The 27,101-nt window shown below is 38.7% G+C and overlaps 2 protein-coding genes across 2 annotated transcripts in view; both read right to left on the bottom strand.

Moving 5' to 3' along the window:
* Positions 1 to 1,890: 1,890 nt before the first annotated feature.
* Positions 1,891 to 27,101, bottom strand: part of LOC125849836 (extensin-3-like) — a 61,010-nt gene continuing 35,799 nt past the window's right edge. Inside the window, exon 4 of the mRNA XM_049529804.1 lies at positions 1,891 to 2,007. The gene's annotated coding sequence lies outside the window, so the exon portion shown is untranslated. The remainder of the gene's footprint in view (positions 2,008 to 27,101) is intronic.
* On the bottom strand, positions 2,187 to 3,647 carry LOC125849839 (extensin-1-like). The gene has a single exon (XM_049529807.1). It carries the CDS (start codon positions 3,645 to 3,647, stop codon positions 2,187 to 2,189), a length of 1,461 nt encoding a protein of 486 aa, XP_049385764.1.

The following is a 27,101-nucleotide window of genomic DNA, read 5'->3' as shown; positions in this document are numbered from 1 at the left end:
CTATATGATAATATAATTCCATAAAGACATAAGTTGTATGCAAATAGGCTCCTACTTAACATATCCAAGATAGAACTTATTTTTAAGAGTTTTAAATAAGATACAAAATACATCAAGTTAATTTGATTCTTTGCTGGACCGACGAACATCAGAGAAGAAACTAGGTTTGGGGATTTTGAGTTCTTTTTTTGGGGTGGGTATTACGTATTTGGGTGGGTTTTAAAAATTAATTTGGGTGGGGCTATTAAATTTTGACAAAAAAATTAATAAATATCGGGTCCATAGGATTAAGACACGTATATTACCGTTAGTATAAAGGGTATATACGCTCTAAAATTTGGACGATACGGGCACTGATGTACTAAAAGTATAACGAAGGGTATATGCATACCATTTACGATAGTTCGGAGATATATTTGTCCTCTTTCCCAAAAATAAACCATAAAATGTTAGTCACAATTTTTATTTTTTGATTCTAAAAAAGGAAACAATGACTGTATGACAACTAAAAAGGGACGGAGAAAGTATTCAAATACATGGACGATTCCTGGTTCATCCATTAATGACTTTGACTTTTTAATTAGAAAAATAATTAATCATTTGTATAACTTAACCACCGGCAAAAGTAAAATTACTAAACTCCATATAAGATTCCATTAGTTAAAGCTAAACTAATATTTTTAATCGTCCCAAGAGATAGTATAAACAAGTACAAACCCTAGCTACATTGACCTAGTCAATAGTTATCGCCGACATATTTATTATAGACAAATATTTGTCCAACGATCGAGATCTTATGCACTATTTTGTTTCTTTTTTTTTTTCAAAAAAAAAAATTTGTTTATAATAAAGTTGGAAATTTTATGATTTAAATGAAGTTTAATTAAATTTAGGTTAGTCCATTAAGCTTACAAGTCTAGCCCAGCCCAACTCATGTTTCTCAAGCTCAAAGTCAGCTAGAATGGCAAGGAGAAAAAAGTATTCAATAGTGATTTGACAGTCTTCTGCATACAAAAGAGTATTTGTCTCCAAGTGGTGAGTCATTTTATACCTCCTCGAATGTGATCAAAACTTGATTCTACATTCGTGGTAAACTTCCAACAAGTATTCCATCAATTCAGGTATAAAATAAAACTTTTGAGTTGATAGTCATGGAGAGAAAAAAAAACAAAAATTACACATTTTAGTATAAAATTTTCTAAAGATTGTTAAATCCTGCACAAATAAATAAGATTAAATATTATTATTTATTGATATTTTTCTTTTCTTGATTATTATTTGTCAAAAACTAAAATTTAATCGTTATAATATGCCTTGAACAACCACAATCAGATACCAAATCAGTTGGTTGTTCATTCTTTTTTTTTTTAAAAAAAGTGAAAGGTCTAACAATTAAATTTTCATCCCTGAAAACTAATAATCAAGATAAGAGAAATAGGACAAGTAATAATATTTAATTTCAATAATTTGTGTGGGAGCATTTACTTTTTCCTTTATAAAATTTTATATAAAAAAATGTAGTTCTGTAATTTTTCTCCTCACGATGGTCAATTCAAGAACTAATTGAAGCTACTAATATTCCCGATAAATTGTTACTTAGATTGGAGCTATTAATATTTTCGATTTATTGTAACTTAGATTTTATTGTATCTTATCATTAAATTTATTGACGAATAAAACCCACATTTTTTATAGCAACTGATTTGATGTAATTGATGAGAGCCTCATCAACTTATAAATAACTCAATATAAGGATGCCAAAATAAGAAAAAGGACAAAAAGAAGAGTAGAGAGAGGGGAAAACATTAAACCGTATAGTAATAACTTATTTTATACATCTCATAGTCTCCGCATTTTGCAAGGAGATCGAACAAACACACACAAATAAATAGAAGTAAAATATAAATATAATACAGGGTACAAACAATAACTTATACAAAATGAAGCTACAAAAGTACTTTGCCTCCTGTGTGGGCTTATTTTCTTGTAGCTCAACATTCTGCTTTCCTGCATAAGAATATGATACTGTGGATGAGAACATATAATAGAACCTAAACCAAATAAGTTGTAGACAGCATAGGTCTATATTAATGATTTGTACGAAGAAATTGTGCAACTTCTATAGACATATCATAATTAAAAGTTTTAGTTTGGTTTTATTACCTCAGATATAATGAAATCTCTTCTTAGTAATGGTAGGGAGGAGGGGGAGAGGTGTAAAGATAATGTGGTGGTGGTGGAGACTTGTAGACTGGAGTTGGTGGTGGTGGAGAGTTGTAAACGGGAGTTGGTGGAGGTGGCGACTTGTAGGTTGGTGTAGGTGGAGGGTAGTATGGCTCCTTGGGTGGTGGTGGCGACTTGTAGGTCGGGGTGTGTGGAGGGTAGTCTAGCTCCTTGGGTGGTGGCGGCGACTTGTAGACTGGAGTTGGTGGAGGTGCTGACTTGTAGGATGGGGTATGTGGAGGATAGTATGGCTCCTTGGGTGGTGGTGGTGACTTGTAAACGGGAGTTGGTGGAGGTGGCGACTTGTAGACTGTAGTGTGTGGAGGATAGTATGGTGCATTTGGTGGTGGTGGCGACTTGTAAATAGGAGTTGGTGGAGGTGGCGACTTGTACACTGGGGTGTGTGGAGGGTAGTATGGCTCTTTGGGTGGTGGTGGTGACTTAAAGACTAAAGTTGGTGGAGGCGGTGAATTGTAAACGGGAGTTGGTGGAGGTGGTGACTGATAGATTGGGGTGTGTGGAGGGTAGTATGGCTCCTTAGGTGGTGGCGGCGACTTGTAAACAGGAGTTGGTGGTGGTGGCGACTTGTAAACAGGAGTTGGTGGAGGTGGAGACTTATAAACTGGAGTCAATAGAGGTGGCGAGTTGTAAACTGGAGTGTGTAGGGGGTAGTATGGCTCATTTGGTGGTGGTGGCGACTTGTAAATGGGAGTTGGTGGAGGTGGAGACTTGTAGGTTGGGGTGTGTGGAGGGTAGTATGGCTCCTTTGGTGATGGTGGTGACTTGTAAATTGGTGTCCGGGGTGGTGGCGACTTGTACACTGGAGTGTGGGGAGGGTAGTAAGTCTCCCTTGGTGGTGGTGGAGAATTGTAAACCGAAGTTGGCGGCGGTGGAGACTTGTAAACAGGAGTTGGTGGAGATGGTGACTTGTAGGTTGGGGTGTGTGGAGGGTAGTATGGCTCCTTGGGTGGTGGTGGCGACTTGTGAATTGGCGTCGGAGGTGGTGGCGACTTGTACACTGGAGTGTGTGGAGGGTAGTGTGGCTCCGTCGGTGGTGGTGGAGAACTGTAAACCGGAATGGGTGGCAGTGGAGACTTGTAAACAAGAGTTGGTGGAGGTGGCGACTTGTAAGTTGGGGTGTGTGGAGGGTAGTATGGTTCCTTGGGTGGTGGTGGCGACTTGTACACTGGAATGTGTGGAGGGTAGTATGTCTCCTTCGGTGGTGGTGGAGAACTGTCAATCGGAGTTGGCGGTGGTGGAGACTTGTAAATTGGTGCGGGATGATAAGATGTTGGTGAAGGGTGGTATGGCTCCTTTGGTGGTGGGGGAGATGAGTATTGATAATTAGCTGAGCTTTCGGAAGCTAAGCTAAGTGGCACTAAAACCACTAAAAGAGTGACAACTAGTGAGGCCATTTTCCCCATATTTGAAACAAAGAAGAGAAGTTGTTGTCCTCTTAAGCTGAACTCAAACCCCTTTATATAGCTTTCATTTAGACAATTACCCTCACCAAAATTTATACAAATGTAGGTAATATGGTAGAGTTATGCATTTTGATTTGGTCTTGTCATGTTGTTGGCTCAATTTTGACTTTAGTTTGTATATTTAATTTGATAGATAGAGGCATCAAGCTAAGCAAATGTATAAACTATTAAGGGAACTATACTGTTTGTGACAAAATGATTCAAAGAGCTACAAAGTCTTCTTTTCTTACAAAATCTTTGAAAAAAATTCGTGGATGCCTCAACTTTGCACTTAACTAACCTTCACACAAGTGCTTAAATGGTATTGAAGAATATAGAAATTTAAAACAATATCACATATTATTTAATAGAAATGATTTGTCACAGACATCCTTTTGTAGCAAATTTATTGTTTAAAAAATATGGATAAGAAGAATAGAATCCTAGACCTCTTTTGACGAAAACCTTGAATAAATCAACTATTAATCTTGTGTAAAAGTTTTGCTAATCGTAAATTATTAAGTATAGTTTTCCTCTATGAATAGGATGCTACATATGTTACCTACCTTCAAGTTCTGAATTCACCTCTGACTCCTTCAAGTTCTGAATTCACCTCTGATCCCTCACTTATATATGTTATAAGAATAGATTATTTATTAAATAATATTTGATGTTAAGTTTGGTTAGGATTTGCTGTTGAATAGCTTAGAATATACTCAACAAGTTAATTAGTGAATAATAATTTGATAGTTCGAGGGAAAAGATAACCATCAGTACTATTAATCTCAAACATTTTAGCATGGCTCATTTGTGAAAATATATTTGACTTGTAATAAGTGTGACGGTCGAATCAAATTGAACACACCACATGTGTAACATTTCGCAATTTCAAATAACTAGGAAGAAACTTATAATTTGAAATAGTCATTTTTGGAAAGAATTAAAATCTGGAAATTTGCTTAAGTTAGGAAAAGTTGAGTTTTGGTCAACTTCAAATGGCAATAATTCCTAGCTCAGGATGAGTTCGGTGTACTTCCAGATATGGTTGCAAAGCTCTTGGAAGGAACTTTCCAACGCCGCCGAGTTTACGCAAATCCGAGTTTGTATGAGTGAGTTATCCCTTTTGGAAGTTGGGCTGTTGGAATAAGGAAAGTCCAATCCAGATTTTTAAAGGGTAGTTTGGTCTTTTCCTTAACCTGTTATTTAATTCATTTTTGGGTAATTAATTAGAGGTCTAAGCTGAATTAGATCAGTTTATACTTTTACCAAAAGAGTTAGGGGTCGTTTGGTTTGAATATGAGTTATGATGGGATAAGTAATGTTGGTATAAGTATGTTGAGATTAGTTATGATGGGATAAGTTGTCTTGGGATTATTTCTTATTGAAGTGTTTCGTTTGTTATATTCAAAGTAATATATATTGATAAATTTTAAGAACAAGTTGTTTGTTTACAAAATTATCCTTCACTTTATTTAAACTTTTTAAATTTTTCTTTGTGAGCTTTAGTTATTCATTTTTTAAAATAAAACTTTTATTTTATTTAACTTAAATATGTTTGTTTATGTATTCCCATGATAAGTACCATGTGTATTTAAAAATATAACTTTTTTCTTATTTAGCCTAAAAATAGAACTTCCCTCTTAAGTTTATTAAAGAGAAGAAAATTTAGGAGAAATCAAAATAAAATAAACATAAGAATTAGTCAAATAAATTCATAAATAAAAATTATATTTATATAGTTTAATATTTTAATAGAAAAATATGTATAATTATCATAAAAATAAGGAGTAGTAAATATTATTATACATGGTATTAAAAAAAATGAAATATACATAAATGTGAAAAATGAGGTATAAAAAGGATTTAAAGGGACATATTTGTCATTTACCTATTTTATCTTGGGATAAGTTATCCCAGGATTACTATACCACCCATGGGGAGGGATAACTTATCCCGGTACTAATTATTAATCCCCGGATAAGTTATCCCGGACTCGCCAACCAAAAAACATAATTTTTTTTATCCCATCACTATTATTTCTAATCCCTCACACCAAACGAGCCCTTAGGGTTTGGAGATAAAAGAAAAAAAGAGGAGAAAGGAGAAGAGGAAGCAAGAACGTTCAGGATTCGTCGATTTCTTGAAGCTTTGCTTGTGGATTTCGTCGGGGGGGATCCCTACAAGTATGTGAGATCACATAGCGTTGGGTTAGTTCACCCACGCGCCAAACATGTTTAATTCAGCATATTTTCGTCCTAAAAAGATTGAGAATTTGATGTTCTTGATAGTTGTTCTTGAATTGATTTCGTTCTTGAACATGAGTTGGGATTAAGGAGTTTCTTGATGATTAAGTGTTGTTTCTTTAAGTTGTTGGGTTAGATTTTGTGTATATAATTTGGGTACATGAATCTAAAGTGAATTTGAGAAAAAGAATTGAATTAAAATGATTTAGGATCAGTAGCTCGTTAGAATTTTACTTGAAGGGGGGCTGGCGCGACGCGCCCCCATAGCGCTAGGCAGGCTGGGGCGGCGCGCCAGCAGTGCGCCAGATTTGAGCCCCAATAAGTTGGGGCTGGCGCGGCCCTCCCGGGATGCGCCCAAATCATCGTTTTTCACAAGTTTTCGTCGTTTAGCCTATTTAAGTCCTTCTAAAGTGTATTAACACTTCCTATTGATTCTAACTAGTCTAAATGACTTCTAAACATCTAGAAATCATCCAAAAACATGAATCATAACCTTGAATCCATAAATTCAAATTCAAGGAAAGTTAAGATCCATGTTTAGGAAGTTCTTTGAGTCTTTTCAAGAAGTATTTTGCAAATGTTTTTAACTTTGTTTTAAGACTTACAATCAAGTTTAGGAAAGAGTAAAGATTGAAGTTCATTTCTTCAAAAGTATATGGGGACTAAGTATGCCCAAATGTCACGATCCAAGCCTAGGGCCTAGACGTGACCGGCGAATGGGGAACCCGAAGGAACCCCAAACAAGCCTCATAGCGTATCTTACACATCATTGGTCACGGAAGCAATTAAAATGACCATAAGCGATAAGCATAATCAAGGGGGAAATCGGGACTAAGGGAGCAAGAAAAAAAAAAGAAATGATACATAAATACCATGGATGAATCAAGCTCAAACATAATACACAACTTGTCCAACACCACCTCTAAACATAGGTACTTTAGCGGGGCCAAGACAAACAACTGGGCTCACCCTCATAGACAAAACATAACAAAAAGGAAAAGTCTTATACATAGCAAAAGATCATAAGCAACGTCCCCGGAATGGAGGACTCACCAATAACCTTGATAGAAAATCGTATTAGCCACGCGGAGGACGAGGGTCAAGCGGTGCTCCGGTCCCTACATGGTGACATCATGTAGGCATAGAGTATGCGTTAGTACGTTTGAATGTACTAAGTATATGGGATGCAATGCAATGCAACAAGGGATGGACATCATAGGCAAAATGCATAATCGTACCCGATAGATAGCATATTAATGAGATGATATGTATAATGATGCTTATATAAAAATCATATTTAGTAGGGCATAGTATATGTGTAGTGAGTGACCATCAATATAGTATTTCCAAGGCCTACCACCCCCTTGGAGAGGCGAAAGAGGTACAAACCCCTCAATGTGGTTACCCGGGCCTACCACCCCCCGAGCTAGGGACCAAGGTACAAACCCCTCGATATGGTTATACGGGCCTACTACCCCCCGTACTAGGCAACCAAGGTACAAACCCCTCGATACGGTTATACGGGCCTACTACCCCCCGTACTAGGCAACCAAGGTACCAACCCCTTGATACGGTTACCCGGGCCTACAACCCCCCGAGCTAGGCTTGGTCGACTCACACACTATATAGAGAAAATCATATACATGTATCCATTTCATCATCATTTCAATACTTATATAATCATCCGACTCATAGGACGTACATTGGACCTTCCATTTCATAAGAATTCTATAAATGGCATTTTATCAAACATATGGTGGGCTACTTGTTCATGTAAATAAAATCATGTGTTTCAAGAGTACTAAGTCCAACCAATTTCAAAATCCATATAAAACAGCCCACCAACAACATACATATATATATACATATATAACAACCTTCATAATTTGATCATGGAGGCATGAAAACCATAAACATCATATAATCATTCCATTTCATGATAATATACAAAAATAGACCATAATAGGATGTGTAGTAATAATTCCATAATTCAAGAGTTCATAAATGATCATAAGGACCCATAAACTTGAAGTAAAATAGAGGATAAATGGTTGGACTTGTGGAAAGGAAGGTTTCCACAATCAACCCACATACCTCAACTTTGGAGAATTCTTGATGAAGATTGGAATGGAGAATTGCTTGAGATTGAATCTTGAATCCGGAATTAAAGCTTGGGATCCTTGAATTTGGTTGATGATCTTGGTGGAATTTTTGGAGAGGGTTTAGAGAGAGTTTTTGGATGTTTTGAAGTTAAATGACTAAGTATGGATATGTCCCCTTTTTATAAAAAAACGTCCCAACACTTAGAAAAAAAATTGAGGCGGGTGAACAGTGTTTTCGGCTACTGGAATTTGCATTTTCTGCCGGACAGGTTTTACGAAAATGGTCATAACTCCTTCATCCTAACTCGGAATGAGGTGAAACAAATTGCGTTGGAAAGCTAACTCACAGAGCTTTAATTTTGATAGTTTGAGCTCCTTCCAGTTCCTTGTGTGCTGAGAGATATGCCCCTTTAAAGTTGACCCTCAAAATCGCATTTTTTGCGATTTTCGAATTTTGATACGGTTGTTCTAAAATTCGGGTTAGACTCATTTCCCATTCAATTTGACCCCCTGAATAAGAATATGAAGTCGAATTTCCGAAATGATGCACGGATTTTGAGATATATGGAAATTACAATTTTAGGTGTTTTCGAAGCACATTTTCGGGCATTTTTGGGGTCGTTTCACCAAAGAGATTTAAAATGTTTTCACATTTAAATAAGAGCGAAAACTGAGATTTTCAAAGAGCCTTCTGGATAGTTTTACAGTAAAGAGGAAACTATGATTTTCAAGAGAACTTTTAAGCTAAGTTTTGAGTAATTATCTCAAACCAAAAAAAGAGTTTTGCTTTTACAAACATAAAGAACTAAGTATTTTTTGGAGTAGTATTGAGCACCGATATGGAGATGCGAGTTCATATTAACTCAAGTCTCCATAAACCAAGTAGTCATAATGGGTAGAAAAGGGTTATACTTTTTAGATGAATCCTTTTCGCATAGACTAGTGGATCCACTTCGTGAGTTAGCTTCCTATATCATGACAAGGTATATGATGGGCCTCGACAGCGTGAGGTAAAACGCTATATCATCACTATAGTTCTTAAGTGATGGTTGTCGGTTAGAGAAAATCCCACATCAGTAGTAGCATGGTTCCTTAAGAGGTTCTGCTTAGTGTGAATGGGGGTATGAGACTTTATTCATGCTTTGGACAAGTAGACTTTGAGAGGGAGTATGATTTGTCTTTTTATGATATTATGATTATGAATTGACAGTATGTTTTCAGTAGTTTTTCTTTATATTGCACTTGTTTTAAACTACTTTATTATGAAATGAGTCTATTTAAGTATTCAAGAGTTGAGAAGAGTCAAGGTAAGTGTTTCTTCATAATCTCTTTCGAGTCTATGTTGTTTTAGCATTCCAACTCGCATACTCGTACATTCAATGTATTGATGTCAGTTGACCTGCATCGTCTTATGATGCAGACACAGGTAACTAGGATCGGCATCCGGCGCATTCGTTGATCCAATGAGCAGTTCAGAGTCTGTTGGTGAGCCTCTTTGCATTCCAGAGGACTCATTCACATTGCTTTCAGTTTTAGTATTAGTTCATTAGGATGTCGCAGGCCTGTCCCGACATCCACCTTAGTTGTTTAGAGGTTTCATAGATAGTCAGACAGTCAGTTAGTGAATTCAGTTGTCTTTACTTTTCATTTCATATGTTAACACTTGAGTTGCTATTTTGGCCAAGTTGAATGTTGACTAGTAAACTTTTTAAGTTATTTCATTAGTTAAGTTGAGTAGTGTGCTATTGATCTTTATAAATATGCATGTAGTCTTCCGCTGAGTTAGTAAGCCAGGCCAAGGGTTCGCTTGGGGCTAGCAATGGTCTTCGAGTGTCAGTCCCGCCCAGGGTATACGCTCGGGGTGTGACAAACTTGGTATCAGAGCCAGGTTTCAAGAGTCCCGTTGACACCCAATTTTGGACATCCACAATATATATTAATCACCGAGTTTCTTAATTCCAAACGATTTGAAAAAACTGACTTCATAAAATTCAAAATATTTTTCAAGTTATTCTAAATAGTTTTATCACATTTTATAATTTTTAAATAATTATGTATATAATTAGTATATTTTATGAATATTCGAAGATCGTCTCAAAAGTATTTTAGTTTTAGTTAAATATTTTGTGAACTAATTTGGTTTAAGTAATAGTTTATATTTTAAATTAATTAGTTTATAATTAAGTCAATTATTTTATTTTGTTAAGATTAAAAAGCTCGTTAATTAATATTAATTCGTTTCATTTAATCTTTAGTCGGATTCGCTAATAAAATTCAATTTGGCTAGATTGTTAAGTCATTTGTTTAACCTTTTTATTGCAATTCTAGCCATTAATTTCCCCACCCCAAACCCATTTGAGACCAAGTTTTGAGCCTATTTCTTCAGTCCATCGGCCCAAGTTCTACTCTAAATGAACCCGTCCACTCCCAATTCTCTCAAATGCAACAAGACCCATCCCACTTTATTTTTCAACAATCCAAACATACAATACACAAACAGGAAAAAAACGTACAACAAACACTACTAGACCCCTGCGTAATTTTCCTCTTCTCCCTCAACACGTAGAAAACCCAGAACTCGTACAGCAGTAGGCAGCAGAGAAAGAGGCAAACATTTTTCTCCCCTTTCTTTTTTCGAAATAGGGCGAAAATTGCAAGAAAATGTGTCTCTCCAAATTGGTGCAAGGTTTGGGAGTTTGAATTTTGAAATATGTCCTTTTCTGTCTAGATTTTGGACCCAAAATTTCCCTCCTAATCAGCCCTAAAAATCTCTATATGTATGCCTTTTTATTCACTGTAAAAGGCAGATTTTTGGTACTGGAAAATTTTTAACTAAGAGAAAAAAGAAGAAGCTAATATCTACTAAATATATTACAAGGAGAACGGAGGAGGGACTCATTTTTTGTGTTTTGGGTTTGATATTCTTGCTCAATCTTCTTGGCTATTGTTCGAGTTTGGATTTTGCGTGGTGAAGTTCGTCGTTCCAGTTTGTCCCGTCCCAATCACTGCTCGTCAAGAGGTAAATAACTCATGCTCTTCTACTCATTCCGTTTTTTTTAGTAAATGGTGATGTGTTCTTTGATGGATTCTAAAATGCTCTTACTTGAAGTGCTCGACTCTTAAAGGGTTCTTTATTTCTTTATCCTCATCTTATTTTCTCCGATGGAGCATGGATTTCAATTTCAAAATGGTTTAATGTCTATCTTGAAGTCATACTTTTGTTCTTAGTCTTCTCAATATTTTTTTTTATTTTTTTTCTTCTCTTGTATTCTTGACTTGTGGTTGTTGTGTCGGCTTCAAATATTGGTTTATTAGTTTGTTGATAGTATTAATACCACTTTAGTCTTATTTGTTGAAATGTTATTTGCTGTTTTGTTATGGGTTTGAAGGTGCTAAGAGAATCATACAGTTGCATATTTGACTTCTTATGGGCATAAGTTGAATTTTTGGAATGGTGTCCTGTAAAGAATGTTTAACACCCAGTTGGAAAAATTTTAGTTCACTTATTTCACATTATGTGTAGTTCAAATATGGTTGCACTTAACAGTTTTTTTTTTAAAGTAATTATATTCAATAAAATTAGTTCATCATAAGACCTAGTTCATGTTCATTTATAGTATCATCTTTTCTAAAACCCCCATTTTAGTGTTAGTATTCATGTGGTATTTATTAGGTTTGTTTGAATATATTAGGCATTGTTTGTTGATGCCTTAGTATGAAAGTCTCGTGTATGTGGGTTACTACTTTGACATGATCTTCACACTTGAAATAAGCATGCCTATCCCTCCCTTCTCCTCTTTCATAGTTGCAAAATATTTAGTCTCATGCCCATCCCCATTCATGCCAGAAATAGTGTTAGTTTCTTCCATACTTTGTGAATATCACGTATCGCCTTGGTTCACGCCTAAAATGTTTAGTTTCTTTTTTAGTGTCATATGGTCCTATGTCCATCTCTTTCAATTATGCAGAGCCCAATCTTCATCCATACTTCATTAATTGCAAGCTACTATTGATTAGAAATAAAGAATTGCTATTTGGGTGATCGTGAGTAATATCAATTAATATTTACTTATTACTATTTATTATAGATTCAGATTGCTTTTAACTTCCATGTATTTCGATTTGGATCTAGTGATATTGCTTTCAGCTATGAGAAGTAGGTCTTGGTCATTTTTTTCCCATCGATCATTGTTTGGTAGGATGTAGCTATATTTTGATGCCTTGGTGATTTATTTGTTGGGTCTTGTTAGTTTTACTCGAATCTGGTGATAGTTGATCAGTCATAGTCACTGCTAGGTGTTTGTTATTCTGCCCAACTTGATTAATTTGTTTTATTTTAGTTAAGAGTCTTTAATTTGTATTCAGTTTGATGCATTTATTATCTTGCGACTAATCAATCCTCATCGTCATTCTGAATTATGGTTTAGAAATATTATTATGAAATATTAATTTTTATTCTCATTTTTTTTGTTGCATGTGAAATTTGTTCGAGTTCACTATGAACTCATCACCCCCTTTGCATTTCGAGAGAGCCATAAGAGCTTAAACCTTTATTTTCGAGTTAGCCAAGCCATAAAAACCGATGAACAGGGTTGAAGGAATTCGATGCCGAGGAAAATTGAAAGATTGGGCCTTTTGGCCCACTTTTTAAATTCTATAAGTTGTATTTTGTTATGTTTAGGCCTAAGACCTTTTACTTTCATTATCATTATTTTGTTAGAAGCTTAGGACATGTACAAAGATGGCAAGAATTGGGCCAAAAGCCCAAAACGAGATTAGGCCCAAGTACTGGTCCAGGCGGACATGAAACCAGACTTGGGTCCAAATTTTCCTCTTTACTTTATCATTTTATATTTGTTTACCTGTCATTATTTGTTGTTAGTCTTAAGGTTACCACAATTGAATTCCCCGAAAGAGAGTTATTCTTAACTAATCTCCTAAAAATTTAACTAATTAAATACTCGCTTCTTATAATATTAAACATAGTCTACCAAAACGTTCCCCCTTTTAAAATAGTCTTAAACTATAAAATAGTCCAATTTTTCCATTCGAGTTAAGTTTAAATTATTTTAGCCAAATAAATTAATTACCGGGCAACCGCGTGTTAACGGACATTTCGGGTGCTTTCAAGCCCTTCCCGAAATGCCAATATGAACCTCGAACCCATTTGAATATTTTCATTAGATTTCTGTTTTAATCTTTTGAAAAAAAATCATTTTTCTTAATTTTACTTAAAAAATTAAGTGACGACTCTTAAAATCAGTCTTAAAATCATTTTTAAATAAAACAAAATGACGACTCTGCTGGAGATTTGAATGGTTCTAACCTTTAGATTAAGTTATTTGGTTGTGTGTTTTAACTGTCTACTTGTTTTATTTATCGTTTATTTTGAATTGTGGCATTCATGGCACTCGATTTCGCCAAACGACAAATAGATTACATTACAAAAAAAGGCGGTTACGTGGCTTATCACGACTGTCCTTCAGAAAAAACACAAGTTAAATTCTTTGGAAGTGATAAACGAATAGTTGGCTTGTGGTCATCCAACTTTATTTATTAGACTTCACCCCGTTGTTTGTCCGACTCGGATAACCGTCATTTTTAAACCAATTTTATTCAACCTAGAGTAGAGCGAAACCAAATCCAAATCTAAACATTAGCCTAAGACGGCTTAATACCCAAGGTGTATTAAGTCTATTAGTAAAACCGCCAAAAATCATGTCCAAGGTCCACGACCTAATGACATACCATATTATTTGACATTTGAAAGATGTATGTGTGGAAACCTGATTGTTGCCTATTTGGGGCAGAGAATCTTAACCGTGCTTTGTTTTGTAGGTATGAATCGATTTCCCAAATTTGACATGGTAGTGGAAGCCCAGTTCTACTCAAGTTGTGGTACAATGACCTCTCCGTGGTTCACAAAAGGGCACTCAACAAATATATAGGAGCCCTAACAGAACTCATCAACATGGTTGGGTGGCCCAAACTAATTGAAGTCCTCACAGGCTATTGGGACAACGAGAAAATGGTGTTTCGATTTGGAACCATGGAGATCACCCCAACAATTGAGGAAATCTGGGACGGAATAGACATAGTCGGTAGAGGGCTTGAAAGAAGAGTGAGAAAGTAGGAAAACATCTTAATCCCTACAAGCCTACTCTCAAGGATATTATAAATTGGCTTGGATTAAGAAACGATTGCGCTTACTGGAACGAAGGTTCTAGCGTTTCTTTTATGGATCTCTATGTTAGATTCGGGCATGCGAGCTTTTATACGAATTACAACAAAGAGTTCAGGGTCACTTACAGAGAATGGGACGGGATCAGACCTTTGGCATTCACCGTCGCACTATTGGGCACCATGGTTTTCCCACACAGCCCGAGCCTCAGTATCAACACCCGAGTGATAATGCTTGCACACACTCTATTCCACGGGCATATGAACCAACGACAAGTAAAGCATTATCCTATCGCACCTATCATCCTTTCGGACATGTACCGTGCTTTGGAAAAATGCAAGGAAGGGCATCGTTACTTTCAGGGTTGCAACCTTCTTCTTCAATGGTGGATAATGAGTCACTTGGTGAAGAGACACAGAACCCAAGAACTCCATACCCTCGATGAGCATAACGCTCTTAAGAGTTTGAATGACATGTTGTTCTGGGCAGACTTAGAAAAAAAGAAGAACCAGAGAAAGATAGGCTCAAATTTTTTCTGAGTTGAGAGAAGAAAACATCATGTGGATGTTCGACCGTTTCATCTCGAAAGATGCCATAGGTATTCGAGGTATTCGCCCATATGCACCCATCCGGGTCCTGAGGCAGTTTGGAAGAAGACAAACTACACCCCAGAAGCATACTACCGTATCTATGTGTTCGACATCGGGGATGATAGAGTGTCTGAGGCTTCAGAGATGCTAAGAGAATGGAAAAGAGTAGTGCGAATGAATAAGGACACCATTGACATAGATCGATTTAATGCGGGGTACGATGAAACTTACAAAGCTTGGTTGAAGCGCAATATACAGGGTATCTCCGTCTCAGTTCCTAACATTTACCGCAGCGTAGAGGACAAAGAGTCCAAAGTTTTGATAGAAGTAAGGAGGTAAGAAGAGAAGCCCATGAAATGCACGAGGAATTTCTCCGAAAGTAAGAAGAGGATAAGTATGCCCTCGAGAGCGTAACTCAAGAATTAGAAAGCTTGAGAAGCGATATGGGAGAGGTTAACTTGTGGATTGGAGATAAGAAAAACGGAATGTGTCTCGAAGACTGGGAAGAGAAAGGCCGCCGGAGCGAAGGATACTTGCTAATGATTCAATATAGGCTTCAACATCTCATGACATAGAACAAGAGGAGCAGATCAGAGGCGGGGCCATCGGGAGCATCTTAGCGGAATTCGCCCTTGCGTAGGTTTTTTCCATATGTACTTATTGTTATTTGCCCCTGCGTGGGCTTGCCTTTCTTGTATTTTGGTACNTTGTGGATTGGAGATAAGAAAAACGGAATGTGTCTCGAAGACTGGGAAGAGAAAGGCCGCCGGAGCGAAGGATACTTGCTAATGATTCAATATAGGCTTCAACATCTCATGACACAGAACAAGAGGAGCAGATCAGAGGCGGGGCCATCGGGAGCATCTTAGCGGAATTCGCCCTTGCGTAGGTTTTTTCCATATGTACTTATTGTTATTTGCCCCTGCGTGGGCTTGCCTTTCTTGTATTTTGGTACTCTTTTCAAATGACCCCAGCGTGAGCCTTTTCTTTTGTGTTTCCCGTTTATTCCCTACTTTCTTCTGCTTATTTTTGCTTTATCGAACATCATTTTATACGCGAAATTTTCTTTGGGGTAACAAAATGGTTCAATTCTACACATACATCTTTCAAATACGCTAGGCCTACCCTTGGCACAAAAGGGTCCCCTACTTGTTTAGGACGTGCTCTAGCCGCTTGTGTGCTTTAACTGTTTATGTGATTTTATTGCTTTGAATGAGGACATTTTTAGCCCACTTCTTTTCGAAATTTTTTTGAAAATCCCCACAATTCCAAATACAAGTCACTACCAAATGTCCAACCAAAATTCCACGAGTCTTAAGTTTCTCAGCCAGAAATAAAATCCTACTACCAAATCTTGAAATATTATTCTATCATCTCAGAAAATGTGAAATTGCTGCTGAGATGGAAAAAGGCAAGGGTATCGACATAAAGCTAACCAAGAAGGATTTAAGGATGGAATTGCAGCGGTTCAGGCGAGAGATCCAAAAAACCAGAAAAAAGAGAATAGAAGTGGAGTTTGCCACCGCGGTCGCACGAGCAGCAAATGCAGCACTAGACGCGGAGTTGGCAGCTAAGATGACAAAATATGCTGTTATAAATGAAGAGATAGTTGTTGTTCGTAAGAAACTCGATGCCTTTAAAGATGCAACCATGACGCTTCAGAAGCCACATGAAAAGTACTCTTTCTTCAGCCAAGAGGCCACCAGCAACGGCCCCGATGACACTCACATTGGAGCTACTGAAGAAGATACTAGGGAGGAAATTGTCTATAGGCCTCATCTACAGGGACGGTGGAAAGAAGGGAATGGGAAATTTCCCTCGAAGTATACGAGTTTACCCCTCCATGATTAATGCAACAATCAGAAGAAAAATGGCTTGGATGGAAGCACCTTCTATCTTTTAGGAGCTTTATTATCTGTTTTCACTTTCCTTGTAATCATCAGAAATGAATGAATGAAAATGAAAATTTTCTTTGTATTCGAACTACGCAGGGCCCGAATTCTCCTTGGGAGATACGTAGGCAGCCTTTCGAGGCCCGGCCCCTGTCTTTTTCAAAATTTCTTTCCCCCTCTCTCATTCTACAAGGAAACATTGAGTTCAGATCAACAGATGCCAGAAGATGCAACAAGAAGACCTTAGCTTAACGCAATTTAGCCTTTCTGAGTCACTAGCCCCATAATAAAATGAGCAAATTCCTGCTTGTTCAAAAATTCAGTCCCCATTACTCATGGGTTAACGTGTCCTCAAACGAAGTAACTTTTATGTGTTTATCTGCTTTCTATGTGATATCTTGTATTATTCATCCAGAACTAATACTGACAAATTTGCCTTTGAGTTGTTTTTCTCTACATGTAGTTAGAACTGATCTGTGTTGATACACTGGCCGATCATCTTTTTTTCACTAGATCTAAAGGTCCTACAGATTCCTTACCCAGACAAAGTTCACAAAAGGGAAAAGCAACAATGGGTGATAACAACGAAGAAACCAGCCTTACTGATGTCGTGGTGGCTCAGCCTGCCCTTGCTGATCAGAATGAACTGATCCTGCAATTGATTCAACAAATTGCTGAGATGAGGGTCGACGTGCAGAGAAAACAAGATTTGCCTCCTCCGATTTTTGCTGTCAACACTCAACCAGACGTAAGACCTCCAGCACAAATGCCCCCTCCTAACATGGAACAAGCTCAAAACCCGCATTCAAGTCCTACTCGTAATCCTCCATCATTGACCTTACCACCCAAAACCCTCATTACGCCTCAGCCTCTTATCAAACACCAAACCCTCTTCAAAATACCAACCTCCATAGCTAAAACGCCAAATACCGACACACTTCCCTCCTTCACCAAAACCAATATACTAGCCCCAGACTTTCCCCCAAAACTATCACGTCCCTTTAAACGGCCAAAGTCCCTCTATTGCTCCACCACTAACGCAAAAAACAGCTTTCCAAATACCAGTCCCCAACGAGCATGATGCCCATAGTTTGGAGCTCGATCACTATGAGGAGAGGGAGACAGAGTGGAGGTCAAAGGAGGAGACTGCCAAGATAGATATGAAGGAGGAAATTAGAAAAGCCATGAAGGAATTGAAGTGCATTCCTGAGGTCGTCGGGTTGAGTTACGAAGACCTGTGCATTCATCTGAATTTGGACCTCCCGGAGGGGTTCACAGTGTCAAAATTCGACATCTTCGGAGAAACGGGGAACCCCTTAGCACACCTGAGGGCCTACTGTCACCAACTCGTGGGAGTTAGGAGAGACGAAGCTTTGTTAATGCGGTTTTTGAGCAGAAAGGCTCTAGAATGGTTTACGTCTCATGAAACGAGACAGTGGTCTAGCTGGAACGCTCTGGCTAAGGACTTCATCAAACGAATCGCCTACAATGTGGAGATCGTTCCTGATCGTTACTCCTTGGAGAAGATGACACAGAAGCCAACCGAAAGTTACAGAGAATTCGCATATAGATGGCGAAAGGAGGCAGCTAGAGTTAGACCTCCTATGTCAGAAAAGGAAATTGTAGAAGTGTTTGTGCGGGTGCAGGAGCCCGAATATTATGATAGAATTATGTTGCTCGTTGGAGCAAAAGCTGAGATAGTCGAGGTAGGTGAAGAACCGGGAAGATTGCCCGTGTTGCTGCCTCGCCCGGATCTTCGGGCTTGTTGAGGAAGAAAAGAGAGGATGTGTCCTCTATCTCTTATGATGGGAAGAAGACCCCAAGGAAATCATCATCATACCAAGGTCGTTCTCGACCTTCACAAAGTTCATACCCGGCTTGTTATGCACAAGATGATGACCAGAATTCCCCTCCCCCCAGTTACCAAAATACCTCTTTCCCAGTTATCAAAATACTCCCTATCTTAATTACCAAACTCCCCCTACTATCTACCAAACTCCCCCTCCAGTTTACCAGACTCCATTTCATCACTAATGAAATGCCGACCCCAAACTGTGTCAACGTTCAGACGAATTACCAAACGCCTCCCCCAATGTACCAAACCCCAACTCCACTTTACCAAAATACCCACTCGAACTACCAAGCTCCACAACCAAATTATCAAACCAACTCATATCCCAGATATCAAGCCCCCCATCCGAATGCTCCAAATTATCGCCAAATGCCTCCCCCTCAGTAAGGCAATTACGATCCCTCCTATCCTAGATTTTAGAAGAAGCCTGCTAGAATTTTCACTCCGCTTATTGAAAGCCGAACAAAGATGTTTGAGCGATTAACTGCAGCATGATATATTCATCCAGTGGGGCCCAAGCCGGTTGACACTAGCTCAAAGTTTTACAGACCTGATCAGAGGTGCGCGTATCATTCCAACAGTGTTGGACATGATACCGAGGACTATATTAACCTGAAACATAAGATCCAAGACCTGATTGACAAGAATGTAGTCTCTCTTCAGACAGTCGCCTCCAATGTCAATATGATAGAGACAAATAATGATTGGTGCGTGACGAAGGCAATAGTTCCTATTGCTCCTGATGAACTAAAAAGGGTTGTAGCTTTGTTGAGCATCAGAGAAAAGAAAGAGTTTGTGATTCTGATACCCGAAAAGGTTGTTGCCTTGGTGCCGAGAGAAACTCTTACCCGATCAAAATTTATGATTGAAACAACTGTTACTCAAGGCATGACCAGATCTGGTAGGTGCTACACACCGGAAGAATTGGTCCAAGGGGGCAGAAAAAGGATCAGACTAAAAGGCCGATTAGTGAAGTTGAAGCCGAAGAGTTTTGGAGCAAAATGCAGCCGAAAAATTATTCAATCATGAAGTATTTGGAGAAGACACCAGCTCAGATTTCTGTATAGGCTTTGTTGATGAGTTCACAACTGCATAGGCAAGCGTTGAGGAAGGCTCCAGATGATACTTATGTGCCCGTGGGTACCAACAGTGACAATCTAGCAACCATGATAAACCAGGTCATCCGAGGATACCGAATTAGTTTTTGTGACGTAAAGCTACCCTTTGAAGGCAGGATGCACAACAAAGCTTTGCACGTCACCTGTATGTGTCGAGACAAGATAATAATCGCGTCTTGGTCGATGACGGATCCGATCTTAATATTTGCCCACTTTCGATTCTGAGGCAGCTAAAATTTGATTTGGGAAAGCTTCACCTGAACCAAGTCAATGTGAGGGCTTTTGATGGACTGCAAAGAGACACATTGGGTGCGGTGAACTTGGATATTCAGGTGGGTCCTGCGGAATTTAATGTGGATTTCTAGGTGTTGGATATCAACACCATTTACAATTTACTTCTGGGAAGACCGTTTATTCATATAGTTGGGGCTGTGTCTTCTACCATTCACTAACTAATGAAGTTTGTTTGGAAAGACCAGGAATTGGTCATTTATGGTGAAGGGAGTCATTCCAATGGGTATGCAGCGATCGTTGATGATGTGTCTTGAGGTTGTGATTTCTACACGGTGGAGCTGGTAAATGCCACTGGTGATGACTTGGCTCCACAGCCTCTTATGTCTGCCGTGTACAAGATGAATGCTACTGTCATGCTCCAGAATGGTTTCGAACCAGGTTTCGGATTGGGGAAGCACTTTCAAGGAATCGTCGAGCCTATCTAAATTCCCACCAAAGGAGCAAAGTTTGGTTTGGGATATGTCCCAACAGACGACGCAACAGAGATAAAGAACAAGAATGTTGATCAAGCATTGGCCAGGCCAATTCCTCATCTATACCACTCATTTCTGGTACGAGAAAATGTCAACGATGGTGGTCTCGAGGAAGGAATTTGGGGCCTTTTTTAGGAGATTGATACGGTCATCGAGGAAGAGGCTATGACATCAGGCATCCGTGATGCAGAACCTGAGGAGCAATTGCAGAACTGGACCTCCACACTACTCTGAATTTTCCACTCATCTGGGTAGAAAAGACATGTGCTTTTGTTTATTTTAAAATTGGTGGTAGTTCGGAAGAGGCCCGAGACCCACCCTTTTATGCAGTTTTATTTGTTTGAAGTTTTTAAATTCTCTTGTGATGTTTTAAAAAGCAAAATGGCCCTCGGCAATGACTAAAGTTTGTGCTTGTTTTTTCAATTTAAATGAAAGCCTCTTTTATAAAAAATTGTTTATTTATCTTTTTATATTTTACTTTTCTAACTTTGTCTGTTTATGATTTCAGTAATAATAATTTAAAACCCGTCAATGTCATGTCATGTCATGAACCGAGTGAACAAAATGAGTCAGGTAATAATGAGTGCGAGGAAGACGAAGAGGAAAATAAGGTACCGGAACATGTTGTTGAACAGTTTTGACAATTCGAGAATCAACACAAGCCAAATCTTGAAGAAATTGAAACTGTGGATCTCGGAGATGATGAATGTGTCAAAGAAGTCGGACAGTTTTGCCTAGTCTTATAAAGACATGCCAGGGCTGAGCACGAATATGGTGTCCCATAAGTTGCTGATCAATCCAAATTTCAGTCCAGTAAAGCAAAAGACTCGAAAATTCAAGCCTGAGTTGAGTTTAAAGATCAAAGAGGAGATTACAAAAGAGATCGAGTCTCAAGTAGTGGAAGTGACGCAATATCCGACTTTGTTAGGCAATGTTGTTCCGGTTGCCAAGAAAGACGGAAAAATCAGAATTTGTGTTGACTAGAGAGATCTCAGCAAAGCTAGTTCGAAAGATAATTTCTCATTGCCAAACATTCACATCCTCATTGATAATTGTGCTAAGCATGAGATGCAGTCTTTTGTAGATTGTTATGTGGGTTATAATAAGATCCTGATGGATGAAGAAGATGCAAAAAAGACAACTTTCATTACGCCTTGGGGTGTATATCATTATCGGGTGATGTCGTTTGGTCTCAAAAATGCCAGAGCTACTTACATGAGGGCTATGACGACCATCTTTCATGATATGATTCACAAGGAGATCGAGGTGTATGTAGATGATGTTATAATCAAGTCCCGTGAAAGTTCGGATCACTTGACTTACTTGAGGAAATTCTTTAATCGTCTACGCCGATACAATTTGAAGTTAAATCCCGCCAAATGTGCTTTTGGGGTGCCAGCTGGCAAGTTGTTGGAATTTATAGTTAGTAGGAGAGATATTGAGCTTGACCCTTCCAAGATCAAGACGATCCAAGAATTACCCCCTTCGAAGACCAAGAAAGAGGTGATGAGTTTTTTCGGAAGGTTGAACTATATCAGCCGGTTCATAGCTCAATCAACCGTGGTGTGTGAGCCCATCTTTAAGTTATTGAAAAAAGATGTCTCGACCAAGTGGACCGGATAATGTCAAACTGCTTTTGATGCCATCAAGAACTATTTGTCCAATCCGCCGGTGTTGGTCCCTCCGCGAGAAGGGAGTTTGTTATTGCTATATTTATCTGTCTTAGATAATGCATTGAGATGCGTGCTTGGTTAACATGACAAAACTGGGAAGAAGAAGCGAGCCGATTATTACTTGAGCAAAAAGTTCACTCCATATGAGGCTCGTTACACTATTTTGGAAAGAACATGCTGTGCTTTGACTTGAATTGCTCAAAAGTTGAGACATTATTTGTCTTTTTATACCACATACCTTATTACCAGGATGGACCCGTTGAAGTATATTTTCCAGAAAGCAATGTCGATCGGGAAGTTGGCTAAATGGTAAATGCTTTTGAGTGAGTTCAACATTGTGTATGTGACTCAGAAGGCGATAAAGGCACAAGCCTTGGCTGATCATCAAGAATCTAGTTGATGAAGAGTATGAACCACTCAAGACTTATTTTCCCGATGAATAAATAGCATTTGTGGGTGAGGATATTTCTGAAGCGTACCCTGGTTGGAGAGTGTTCTTTGATGGAGCGACGAATCATCAAGGGAAAGGAATCGGAGCGGTCTCAGTGTCGAAATCTGGTCAACATTATCCTATGGTGGCTAAACTCCGATTTGATTGCACAAACAACATGGCTGAGTATGAAGCTTGCATCCTAGGTCTGAGGATGGCCATTGATATGAATGTTCACGAGTTGCTGGTTATTGGAGACTTAGATTTTCTGATCCATCAGGTGCAAGGTGAATGGGCCGTGAAAAACAAAGATCACAACGTATGTGCGGTATATACAGAAGTTGTGCAAGAGATTTTGCAAGATTGAGTTCAGACACACTCCCAAGACACAGAATGAGTTGGCCGATGCTCTTGCCACCATCGCATCAATGATTAAACATCCGGATACAAGTTATATTGATCCAGTGGATATAGAGGTAAAAGAACAGCCTGTTCATTGTTCACATGTTAAAGCGGAACCAGATGGTTTGCCTTGGTATTTTGACATCAAGAAGTATTTAGAGGACGAGACTTATCCTGAGAATGCAACGTTCAACCAGAAGAAGTCGATACGTCGTATGGCCTTCAGTTTCTTTGCAAGCGGGGAAATCCTTTATAGGAGGACACCAGATTTAGGTCTTCTCAGATGTGTTGATGCTAGTGAAGCTGCAAAGCTTCTGGAACAAATACATGCCGGAGTTTGTGGTACTCACATGAATGGGCTCACTTTGTCAAGGAAGATCCTTCGAGCCGGTTATTTTTGGATGACTATGGAACACGATTGTTGCAAGTTTGTGCAGAAATGTCATAAATGTCAAGTGCATGGTGATTTGATTCGAGTACCGCCTCATGAACTTAATGCTATGAGTTCACCTTGGCCATTTGTAGCTTGGGGCATGGATGTTATTGGTCTGATAGAGCCAACCACCTCTAACGAACATAGATTCATTTTGGTTGCCATTGACTACTTCACCAAATGGGTGGAAACAGCTTCGTATAAGTCCGTGACCAATAGATCTCAACAGTCATTAGATGAGAGAAATATGTGAACAATTCAAGATTACTCACCGGAACTCAACCGCTTATCATCTCCTAATGAATGGAGCTGTAGAAGCCGCCAACAAGAACATAAAGAAGATTCTGAGGAAAATGATTGATAATCGCAGAGGTTGGGATGAAATGTTGCCATATGCTTTGTTGGGTTACCGAACGACTGTCAGGACATCAGTTGAAGCTACTCCATATTTGCTAGTATACGGAACAGAAGCAGTTATACCTGCAGAAGTTGAAATACCTTCATTGAGAACCATCCAAGAAGCTGAATTGAGTGACGCTGAATGGGTTCACAAGCGGATTGATCAGTTAACATTGATCGATGAGAAGAGAATGGTTGCTGTTTGTCATGGACAACTGTATCGACAGAGAATGATTCGTGCTTTTCACAAGAAAGTAAGAGCTAAGATATTTGAAATCGGTCAATTGGTCCTTAAACGCATTTTCCCTCATCAGAATGAGTACAAAGGAAAATTTGCACCAAATTGGCAAGGTCCCTACATGGTTCGCAAAGTGTTATCTGGAGGTGCCTTGATCCTGTCAGAGATGGATTGCACCGAATGGCTGAAACCAATCAGCTCAAATGCTGTCAAGATATACTATGTGTGAAGTTTTGATTTGTATTTTTCTTGTCATTTCCTTGTAATCATTTTATTTTCTTGTAATCGCTCGTTTAGAATCTATCCCTTGTAATGAACTACGTCAGACCTGAATTTTCAAGAATGAGATACGTAGGCGGCCTATGTCGGCCCCGGTCACTCCTTTATTCCTTTTTAATGTTTCTCTGTATTTGAACTACGTTCGACCTGAATTCTCAAAAATGAGATACGTAGGCGGCATATGTCATCCTCGGTCATCTTCTTTATAAATTTCCTATTTTTGTTAATCCTTGAGAGGGAACTACGTTTGACCTGATTACTGCGTCAACGGGATACGTAGGCGTCACAAGGGTTCGGTCATATCTCTCATAAGATTCCTATTTTCCTTACAATAAAAACTGGGACAAAATTTTTGGGAGGGACTCAAAAATTCTTAAGAAGAGGATCTCTCCAACAAAGTCAAGACTGAAGTTACTTTGAGATTCGCAACTGGGACAAAATTTTTGGGAGGGACTCAAAATTTCTCAAGAAGAGGATCTCTCCAACAAAGTCATGACTGAAGTTACTTTGACAAAATGCCGAGGAAAATTGAAAGATTGGGCCTTTGGCCCACTCTTTAATTTCTAGAAGTTGTATTTTGTTATGTTTGGGCCTAAGCCCTTTTACTTCCATTATCATTATTTTGTTAGAAGTTTTGGATAGGTAGAAAGATGGCAAGAATTGGGCCAAAAGCCCAAAAAGAGATTAGGCCCAAGTACTGGTCCAGGCGGACAGGAAACTAGACTTGGGTCCAAATTTCCCTCTTTACTTTATCATTTTATATTTGTTTACGTGTCATTATTTGTTGTTAGCCTTAAGGTTACCACAATTTAATTCCCCGAAAGATAGCCATTCTGAACTAATCTCTTAAAAATTTATCTGATTAAATACTCGCTTAAATTCATTTTTAAATAAAACAAGTCCTAGGGAGTCTATGAAACCGTGTCTGTAGAGTCCTATTTATCGGTGTGAAGTATGCCACATCTATAATTAGGACGCTGTAACATTTAGGAAAATTTCTCACTTCTTTCACACTCATTTCGTGCGTTAGAGTTTGATCTCGAAAAAGTTTCCCTCTAATTCGTGCTTGCATATGTTTCAGAAAATCATGCCTCCATGAAGAGCTGTCAGAGGTCGTTCTGCTAGGAGAAATGTCGAATAATAAGGGGTACCTAATGCACTAGAAGTGCAACCCCAAGGAGAGGTCACCAAGGCTGAATTTAGTGAAGCTATCTGGACGTTAAGTCAAGTTGCGACCTATCAAGTGGGACAGAGAGATAATTGACAAGAAGTAGATGATATTTCAATGATCCGTGAACTTTTAAGGATGAACCCACCAAGCTTCACAAGTTCAAGTGTTAATGAGGATCCAAAGAACTTTATTGAGGAGCTAAAAAGGTTATTTGATGCGATGTATGTTGCTGATGTGGAGAGAGTGGAACTAGCTGTATACCAAATGAAGGGTGTCGCTAGGATCTGGTTCGACCAATAGAAAGAGAATAGGGCAGAGGATGCGCCAATAGTGAGTTGGGCTGTGTTTGAGAGTGCTCTCATGGGACATTTCTTTCCCCGTGAGTTGCGGAGGCAAAGATAAGAGAGTTTCTCACCCTTAATCCGGAGTCTATGAGTGTTCATGAGTACAATCTGAAGTTTGCACAACTTTCCCGCTATGCTTTGGAGATGGTTGCTGACATGAAGAGCAAGATGAGTTTATGTGTTGCTGGGTTGTCTCGTCAGTCAAACAAGGAAGGCAAGGCAGATATGCTGATATGAGAAATGGACCTAGCAAGACTTATGATCCATGTGCAACAAGTTGAGTAAGCTGAAAAATAGATGAGAGTTTAAGAATAAGAAGGCTAAGACATCAGGGAGTGAGTTCGGGCAACAGAAAAGTAATGCCAATCGGTCATCCTTGTAACAGAAACAGAAGGGCCCTACTCCATCATCTCCTAGTGCACCAACACCTAAGAACAAAGGTGATTACAATAATCAGAACTTCAGAGCTAAACCTGCTTATTCTCAGGGTAGCGTGGCACAAGGGGGTAGTAAGCCTCCTGCATGCGCCAAGTGTGGTAGAAACTATTCAGGTATTTGTCGTGAGAGCTCCACTAATTGTTTCAAGTATGGTCAGCGTGGACATTTCATGCGAGAGTGTCCAAAAAACATGCAAGAAAATGGTACTGGCGGAGGAACAAACCACTTATATGCTATGAACAGTCGCCAAGAGCAAGAGAATTCGCTAGATGTAGTCACTGGTTTGATCCAAGTCTTTGACTTTAGTGTTTATGCTTTACTAGACCCAGGAGCGAGTTTATCTTTTATAACTCCATATATTGCTATGATTTTTTTATGTTATTCCTGAGCAACTTAGTGAACCATTCAGTGTTTCTACACATAGTTGTGAGTCTATTTTAGCCGAGAGAGTCTATCGTGATTGTCCCATTTTCGTCAATCACAACAGTACCATGGTTGATTTAATTGAGTTAGACATGGTAGATTTTGATGTCATTCTTAGTATGGACTGGCTTCATGCCTATTATGCCTCAGTTAATTGTAGAACTCGAGTAGTCAGGTTTCAGTTTCCAAATGAGCCAGTTTTAGAGTGGAAAAGAAGTTCAGCAGTGCCTAAGGGTCGTTTCATTTCGTACCTTAAGGCAAGGAAGTTGATTTCTAAGGGGTGTACCTATCACTTAGTCTGAGTTAATGACTCAAGTGTTGAGGTACCTCTTATTCAGTCAGTTCCCGTAGTAAAAGAGTTTCCAAAAGTCTTTCCTGGTGACCTACCCGGAGTCCCTCTTGAGAGAGAAATAGACTTCAGCATAGACATCATTCCAGAT

This window comes from Solanum stenotomum, unplaced genomic scaffold (assembly GCF_019186545.1).
Source record: "Solanum stenotomum isolate F172 unplaced genomic scaffold, ASM1918654v1 scaffold11127, whole genome shotgun sequence".
NCBI classification, from domain to species: Eukaryota; Viridiplantae; Streptophyta; class Magnoliopsida; order Solanales; family Solanaceae; genus Solanum; species Solanum stenotomum.
This window is presented reverse-complemented; position numbering and strand designations above follow the sequence as displayed.

Excerpts from the sequence above, each read along its gene's own strand:
- LOC125849839 (XM_049529807.1), bottom strand. The coding sequence starts at position 3,647 with ATGGGGAAAATGGCCTCACTAGTTGTCACTCTTTTAGTGGTTTTAGTG.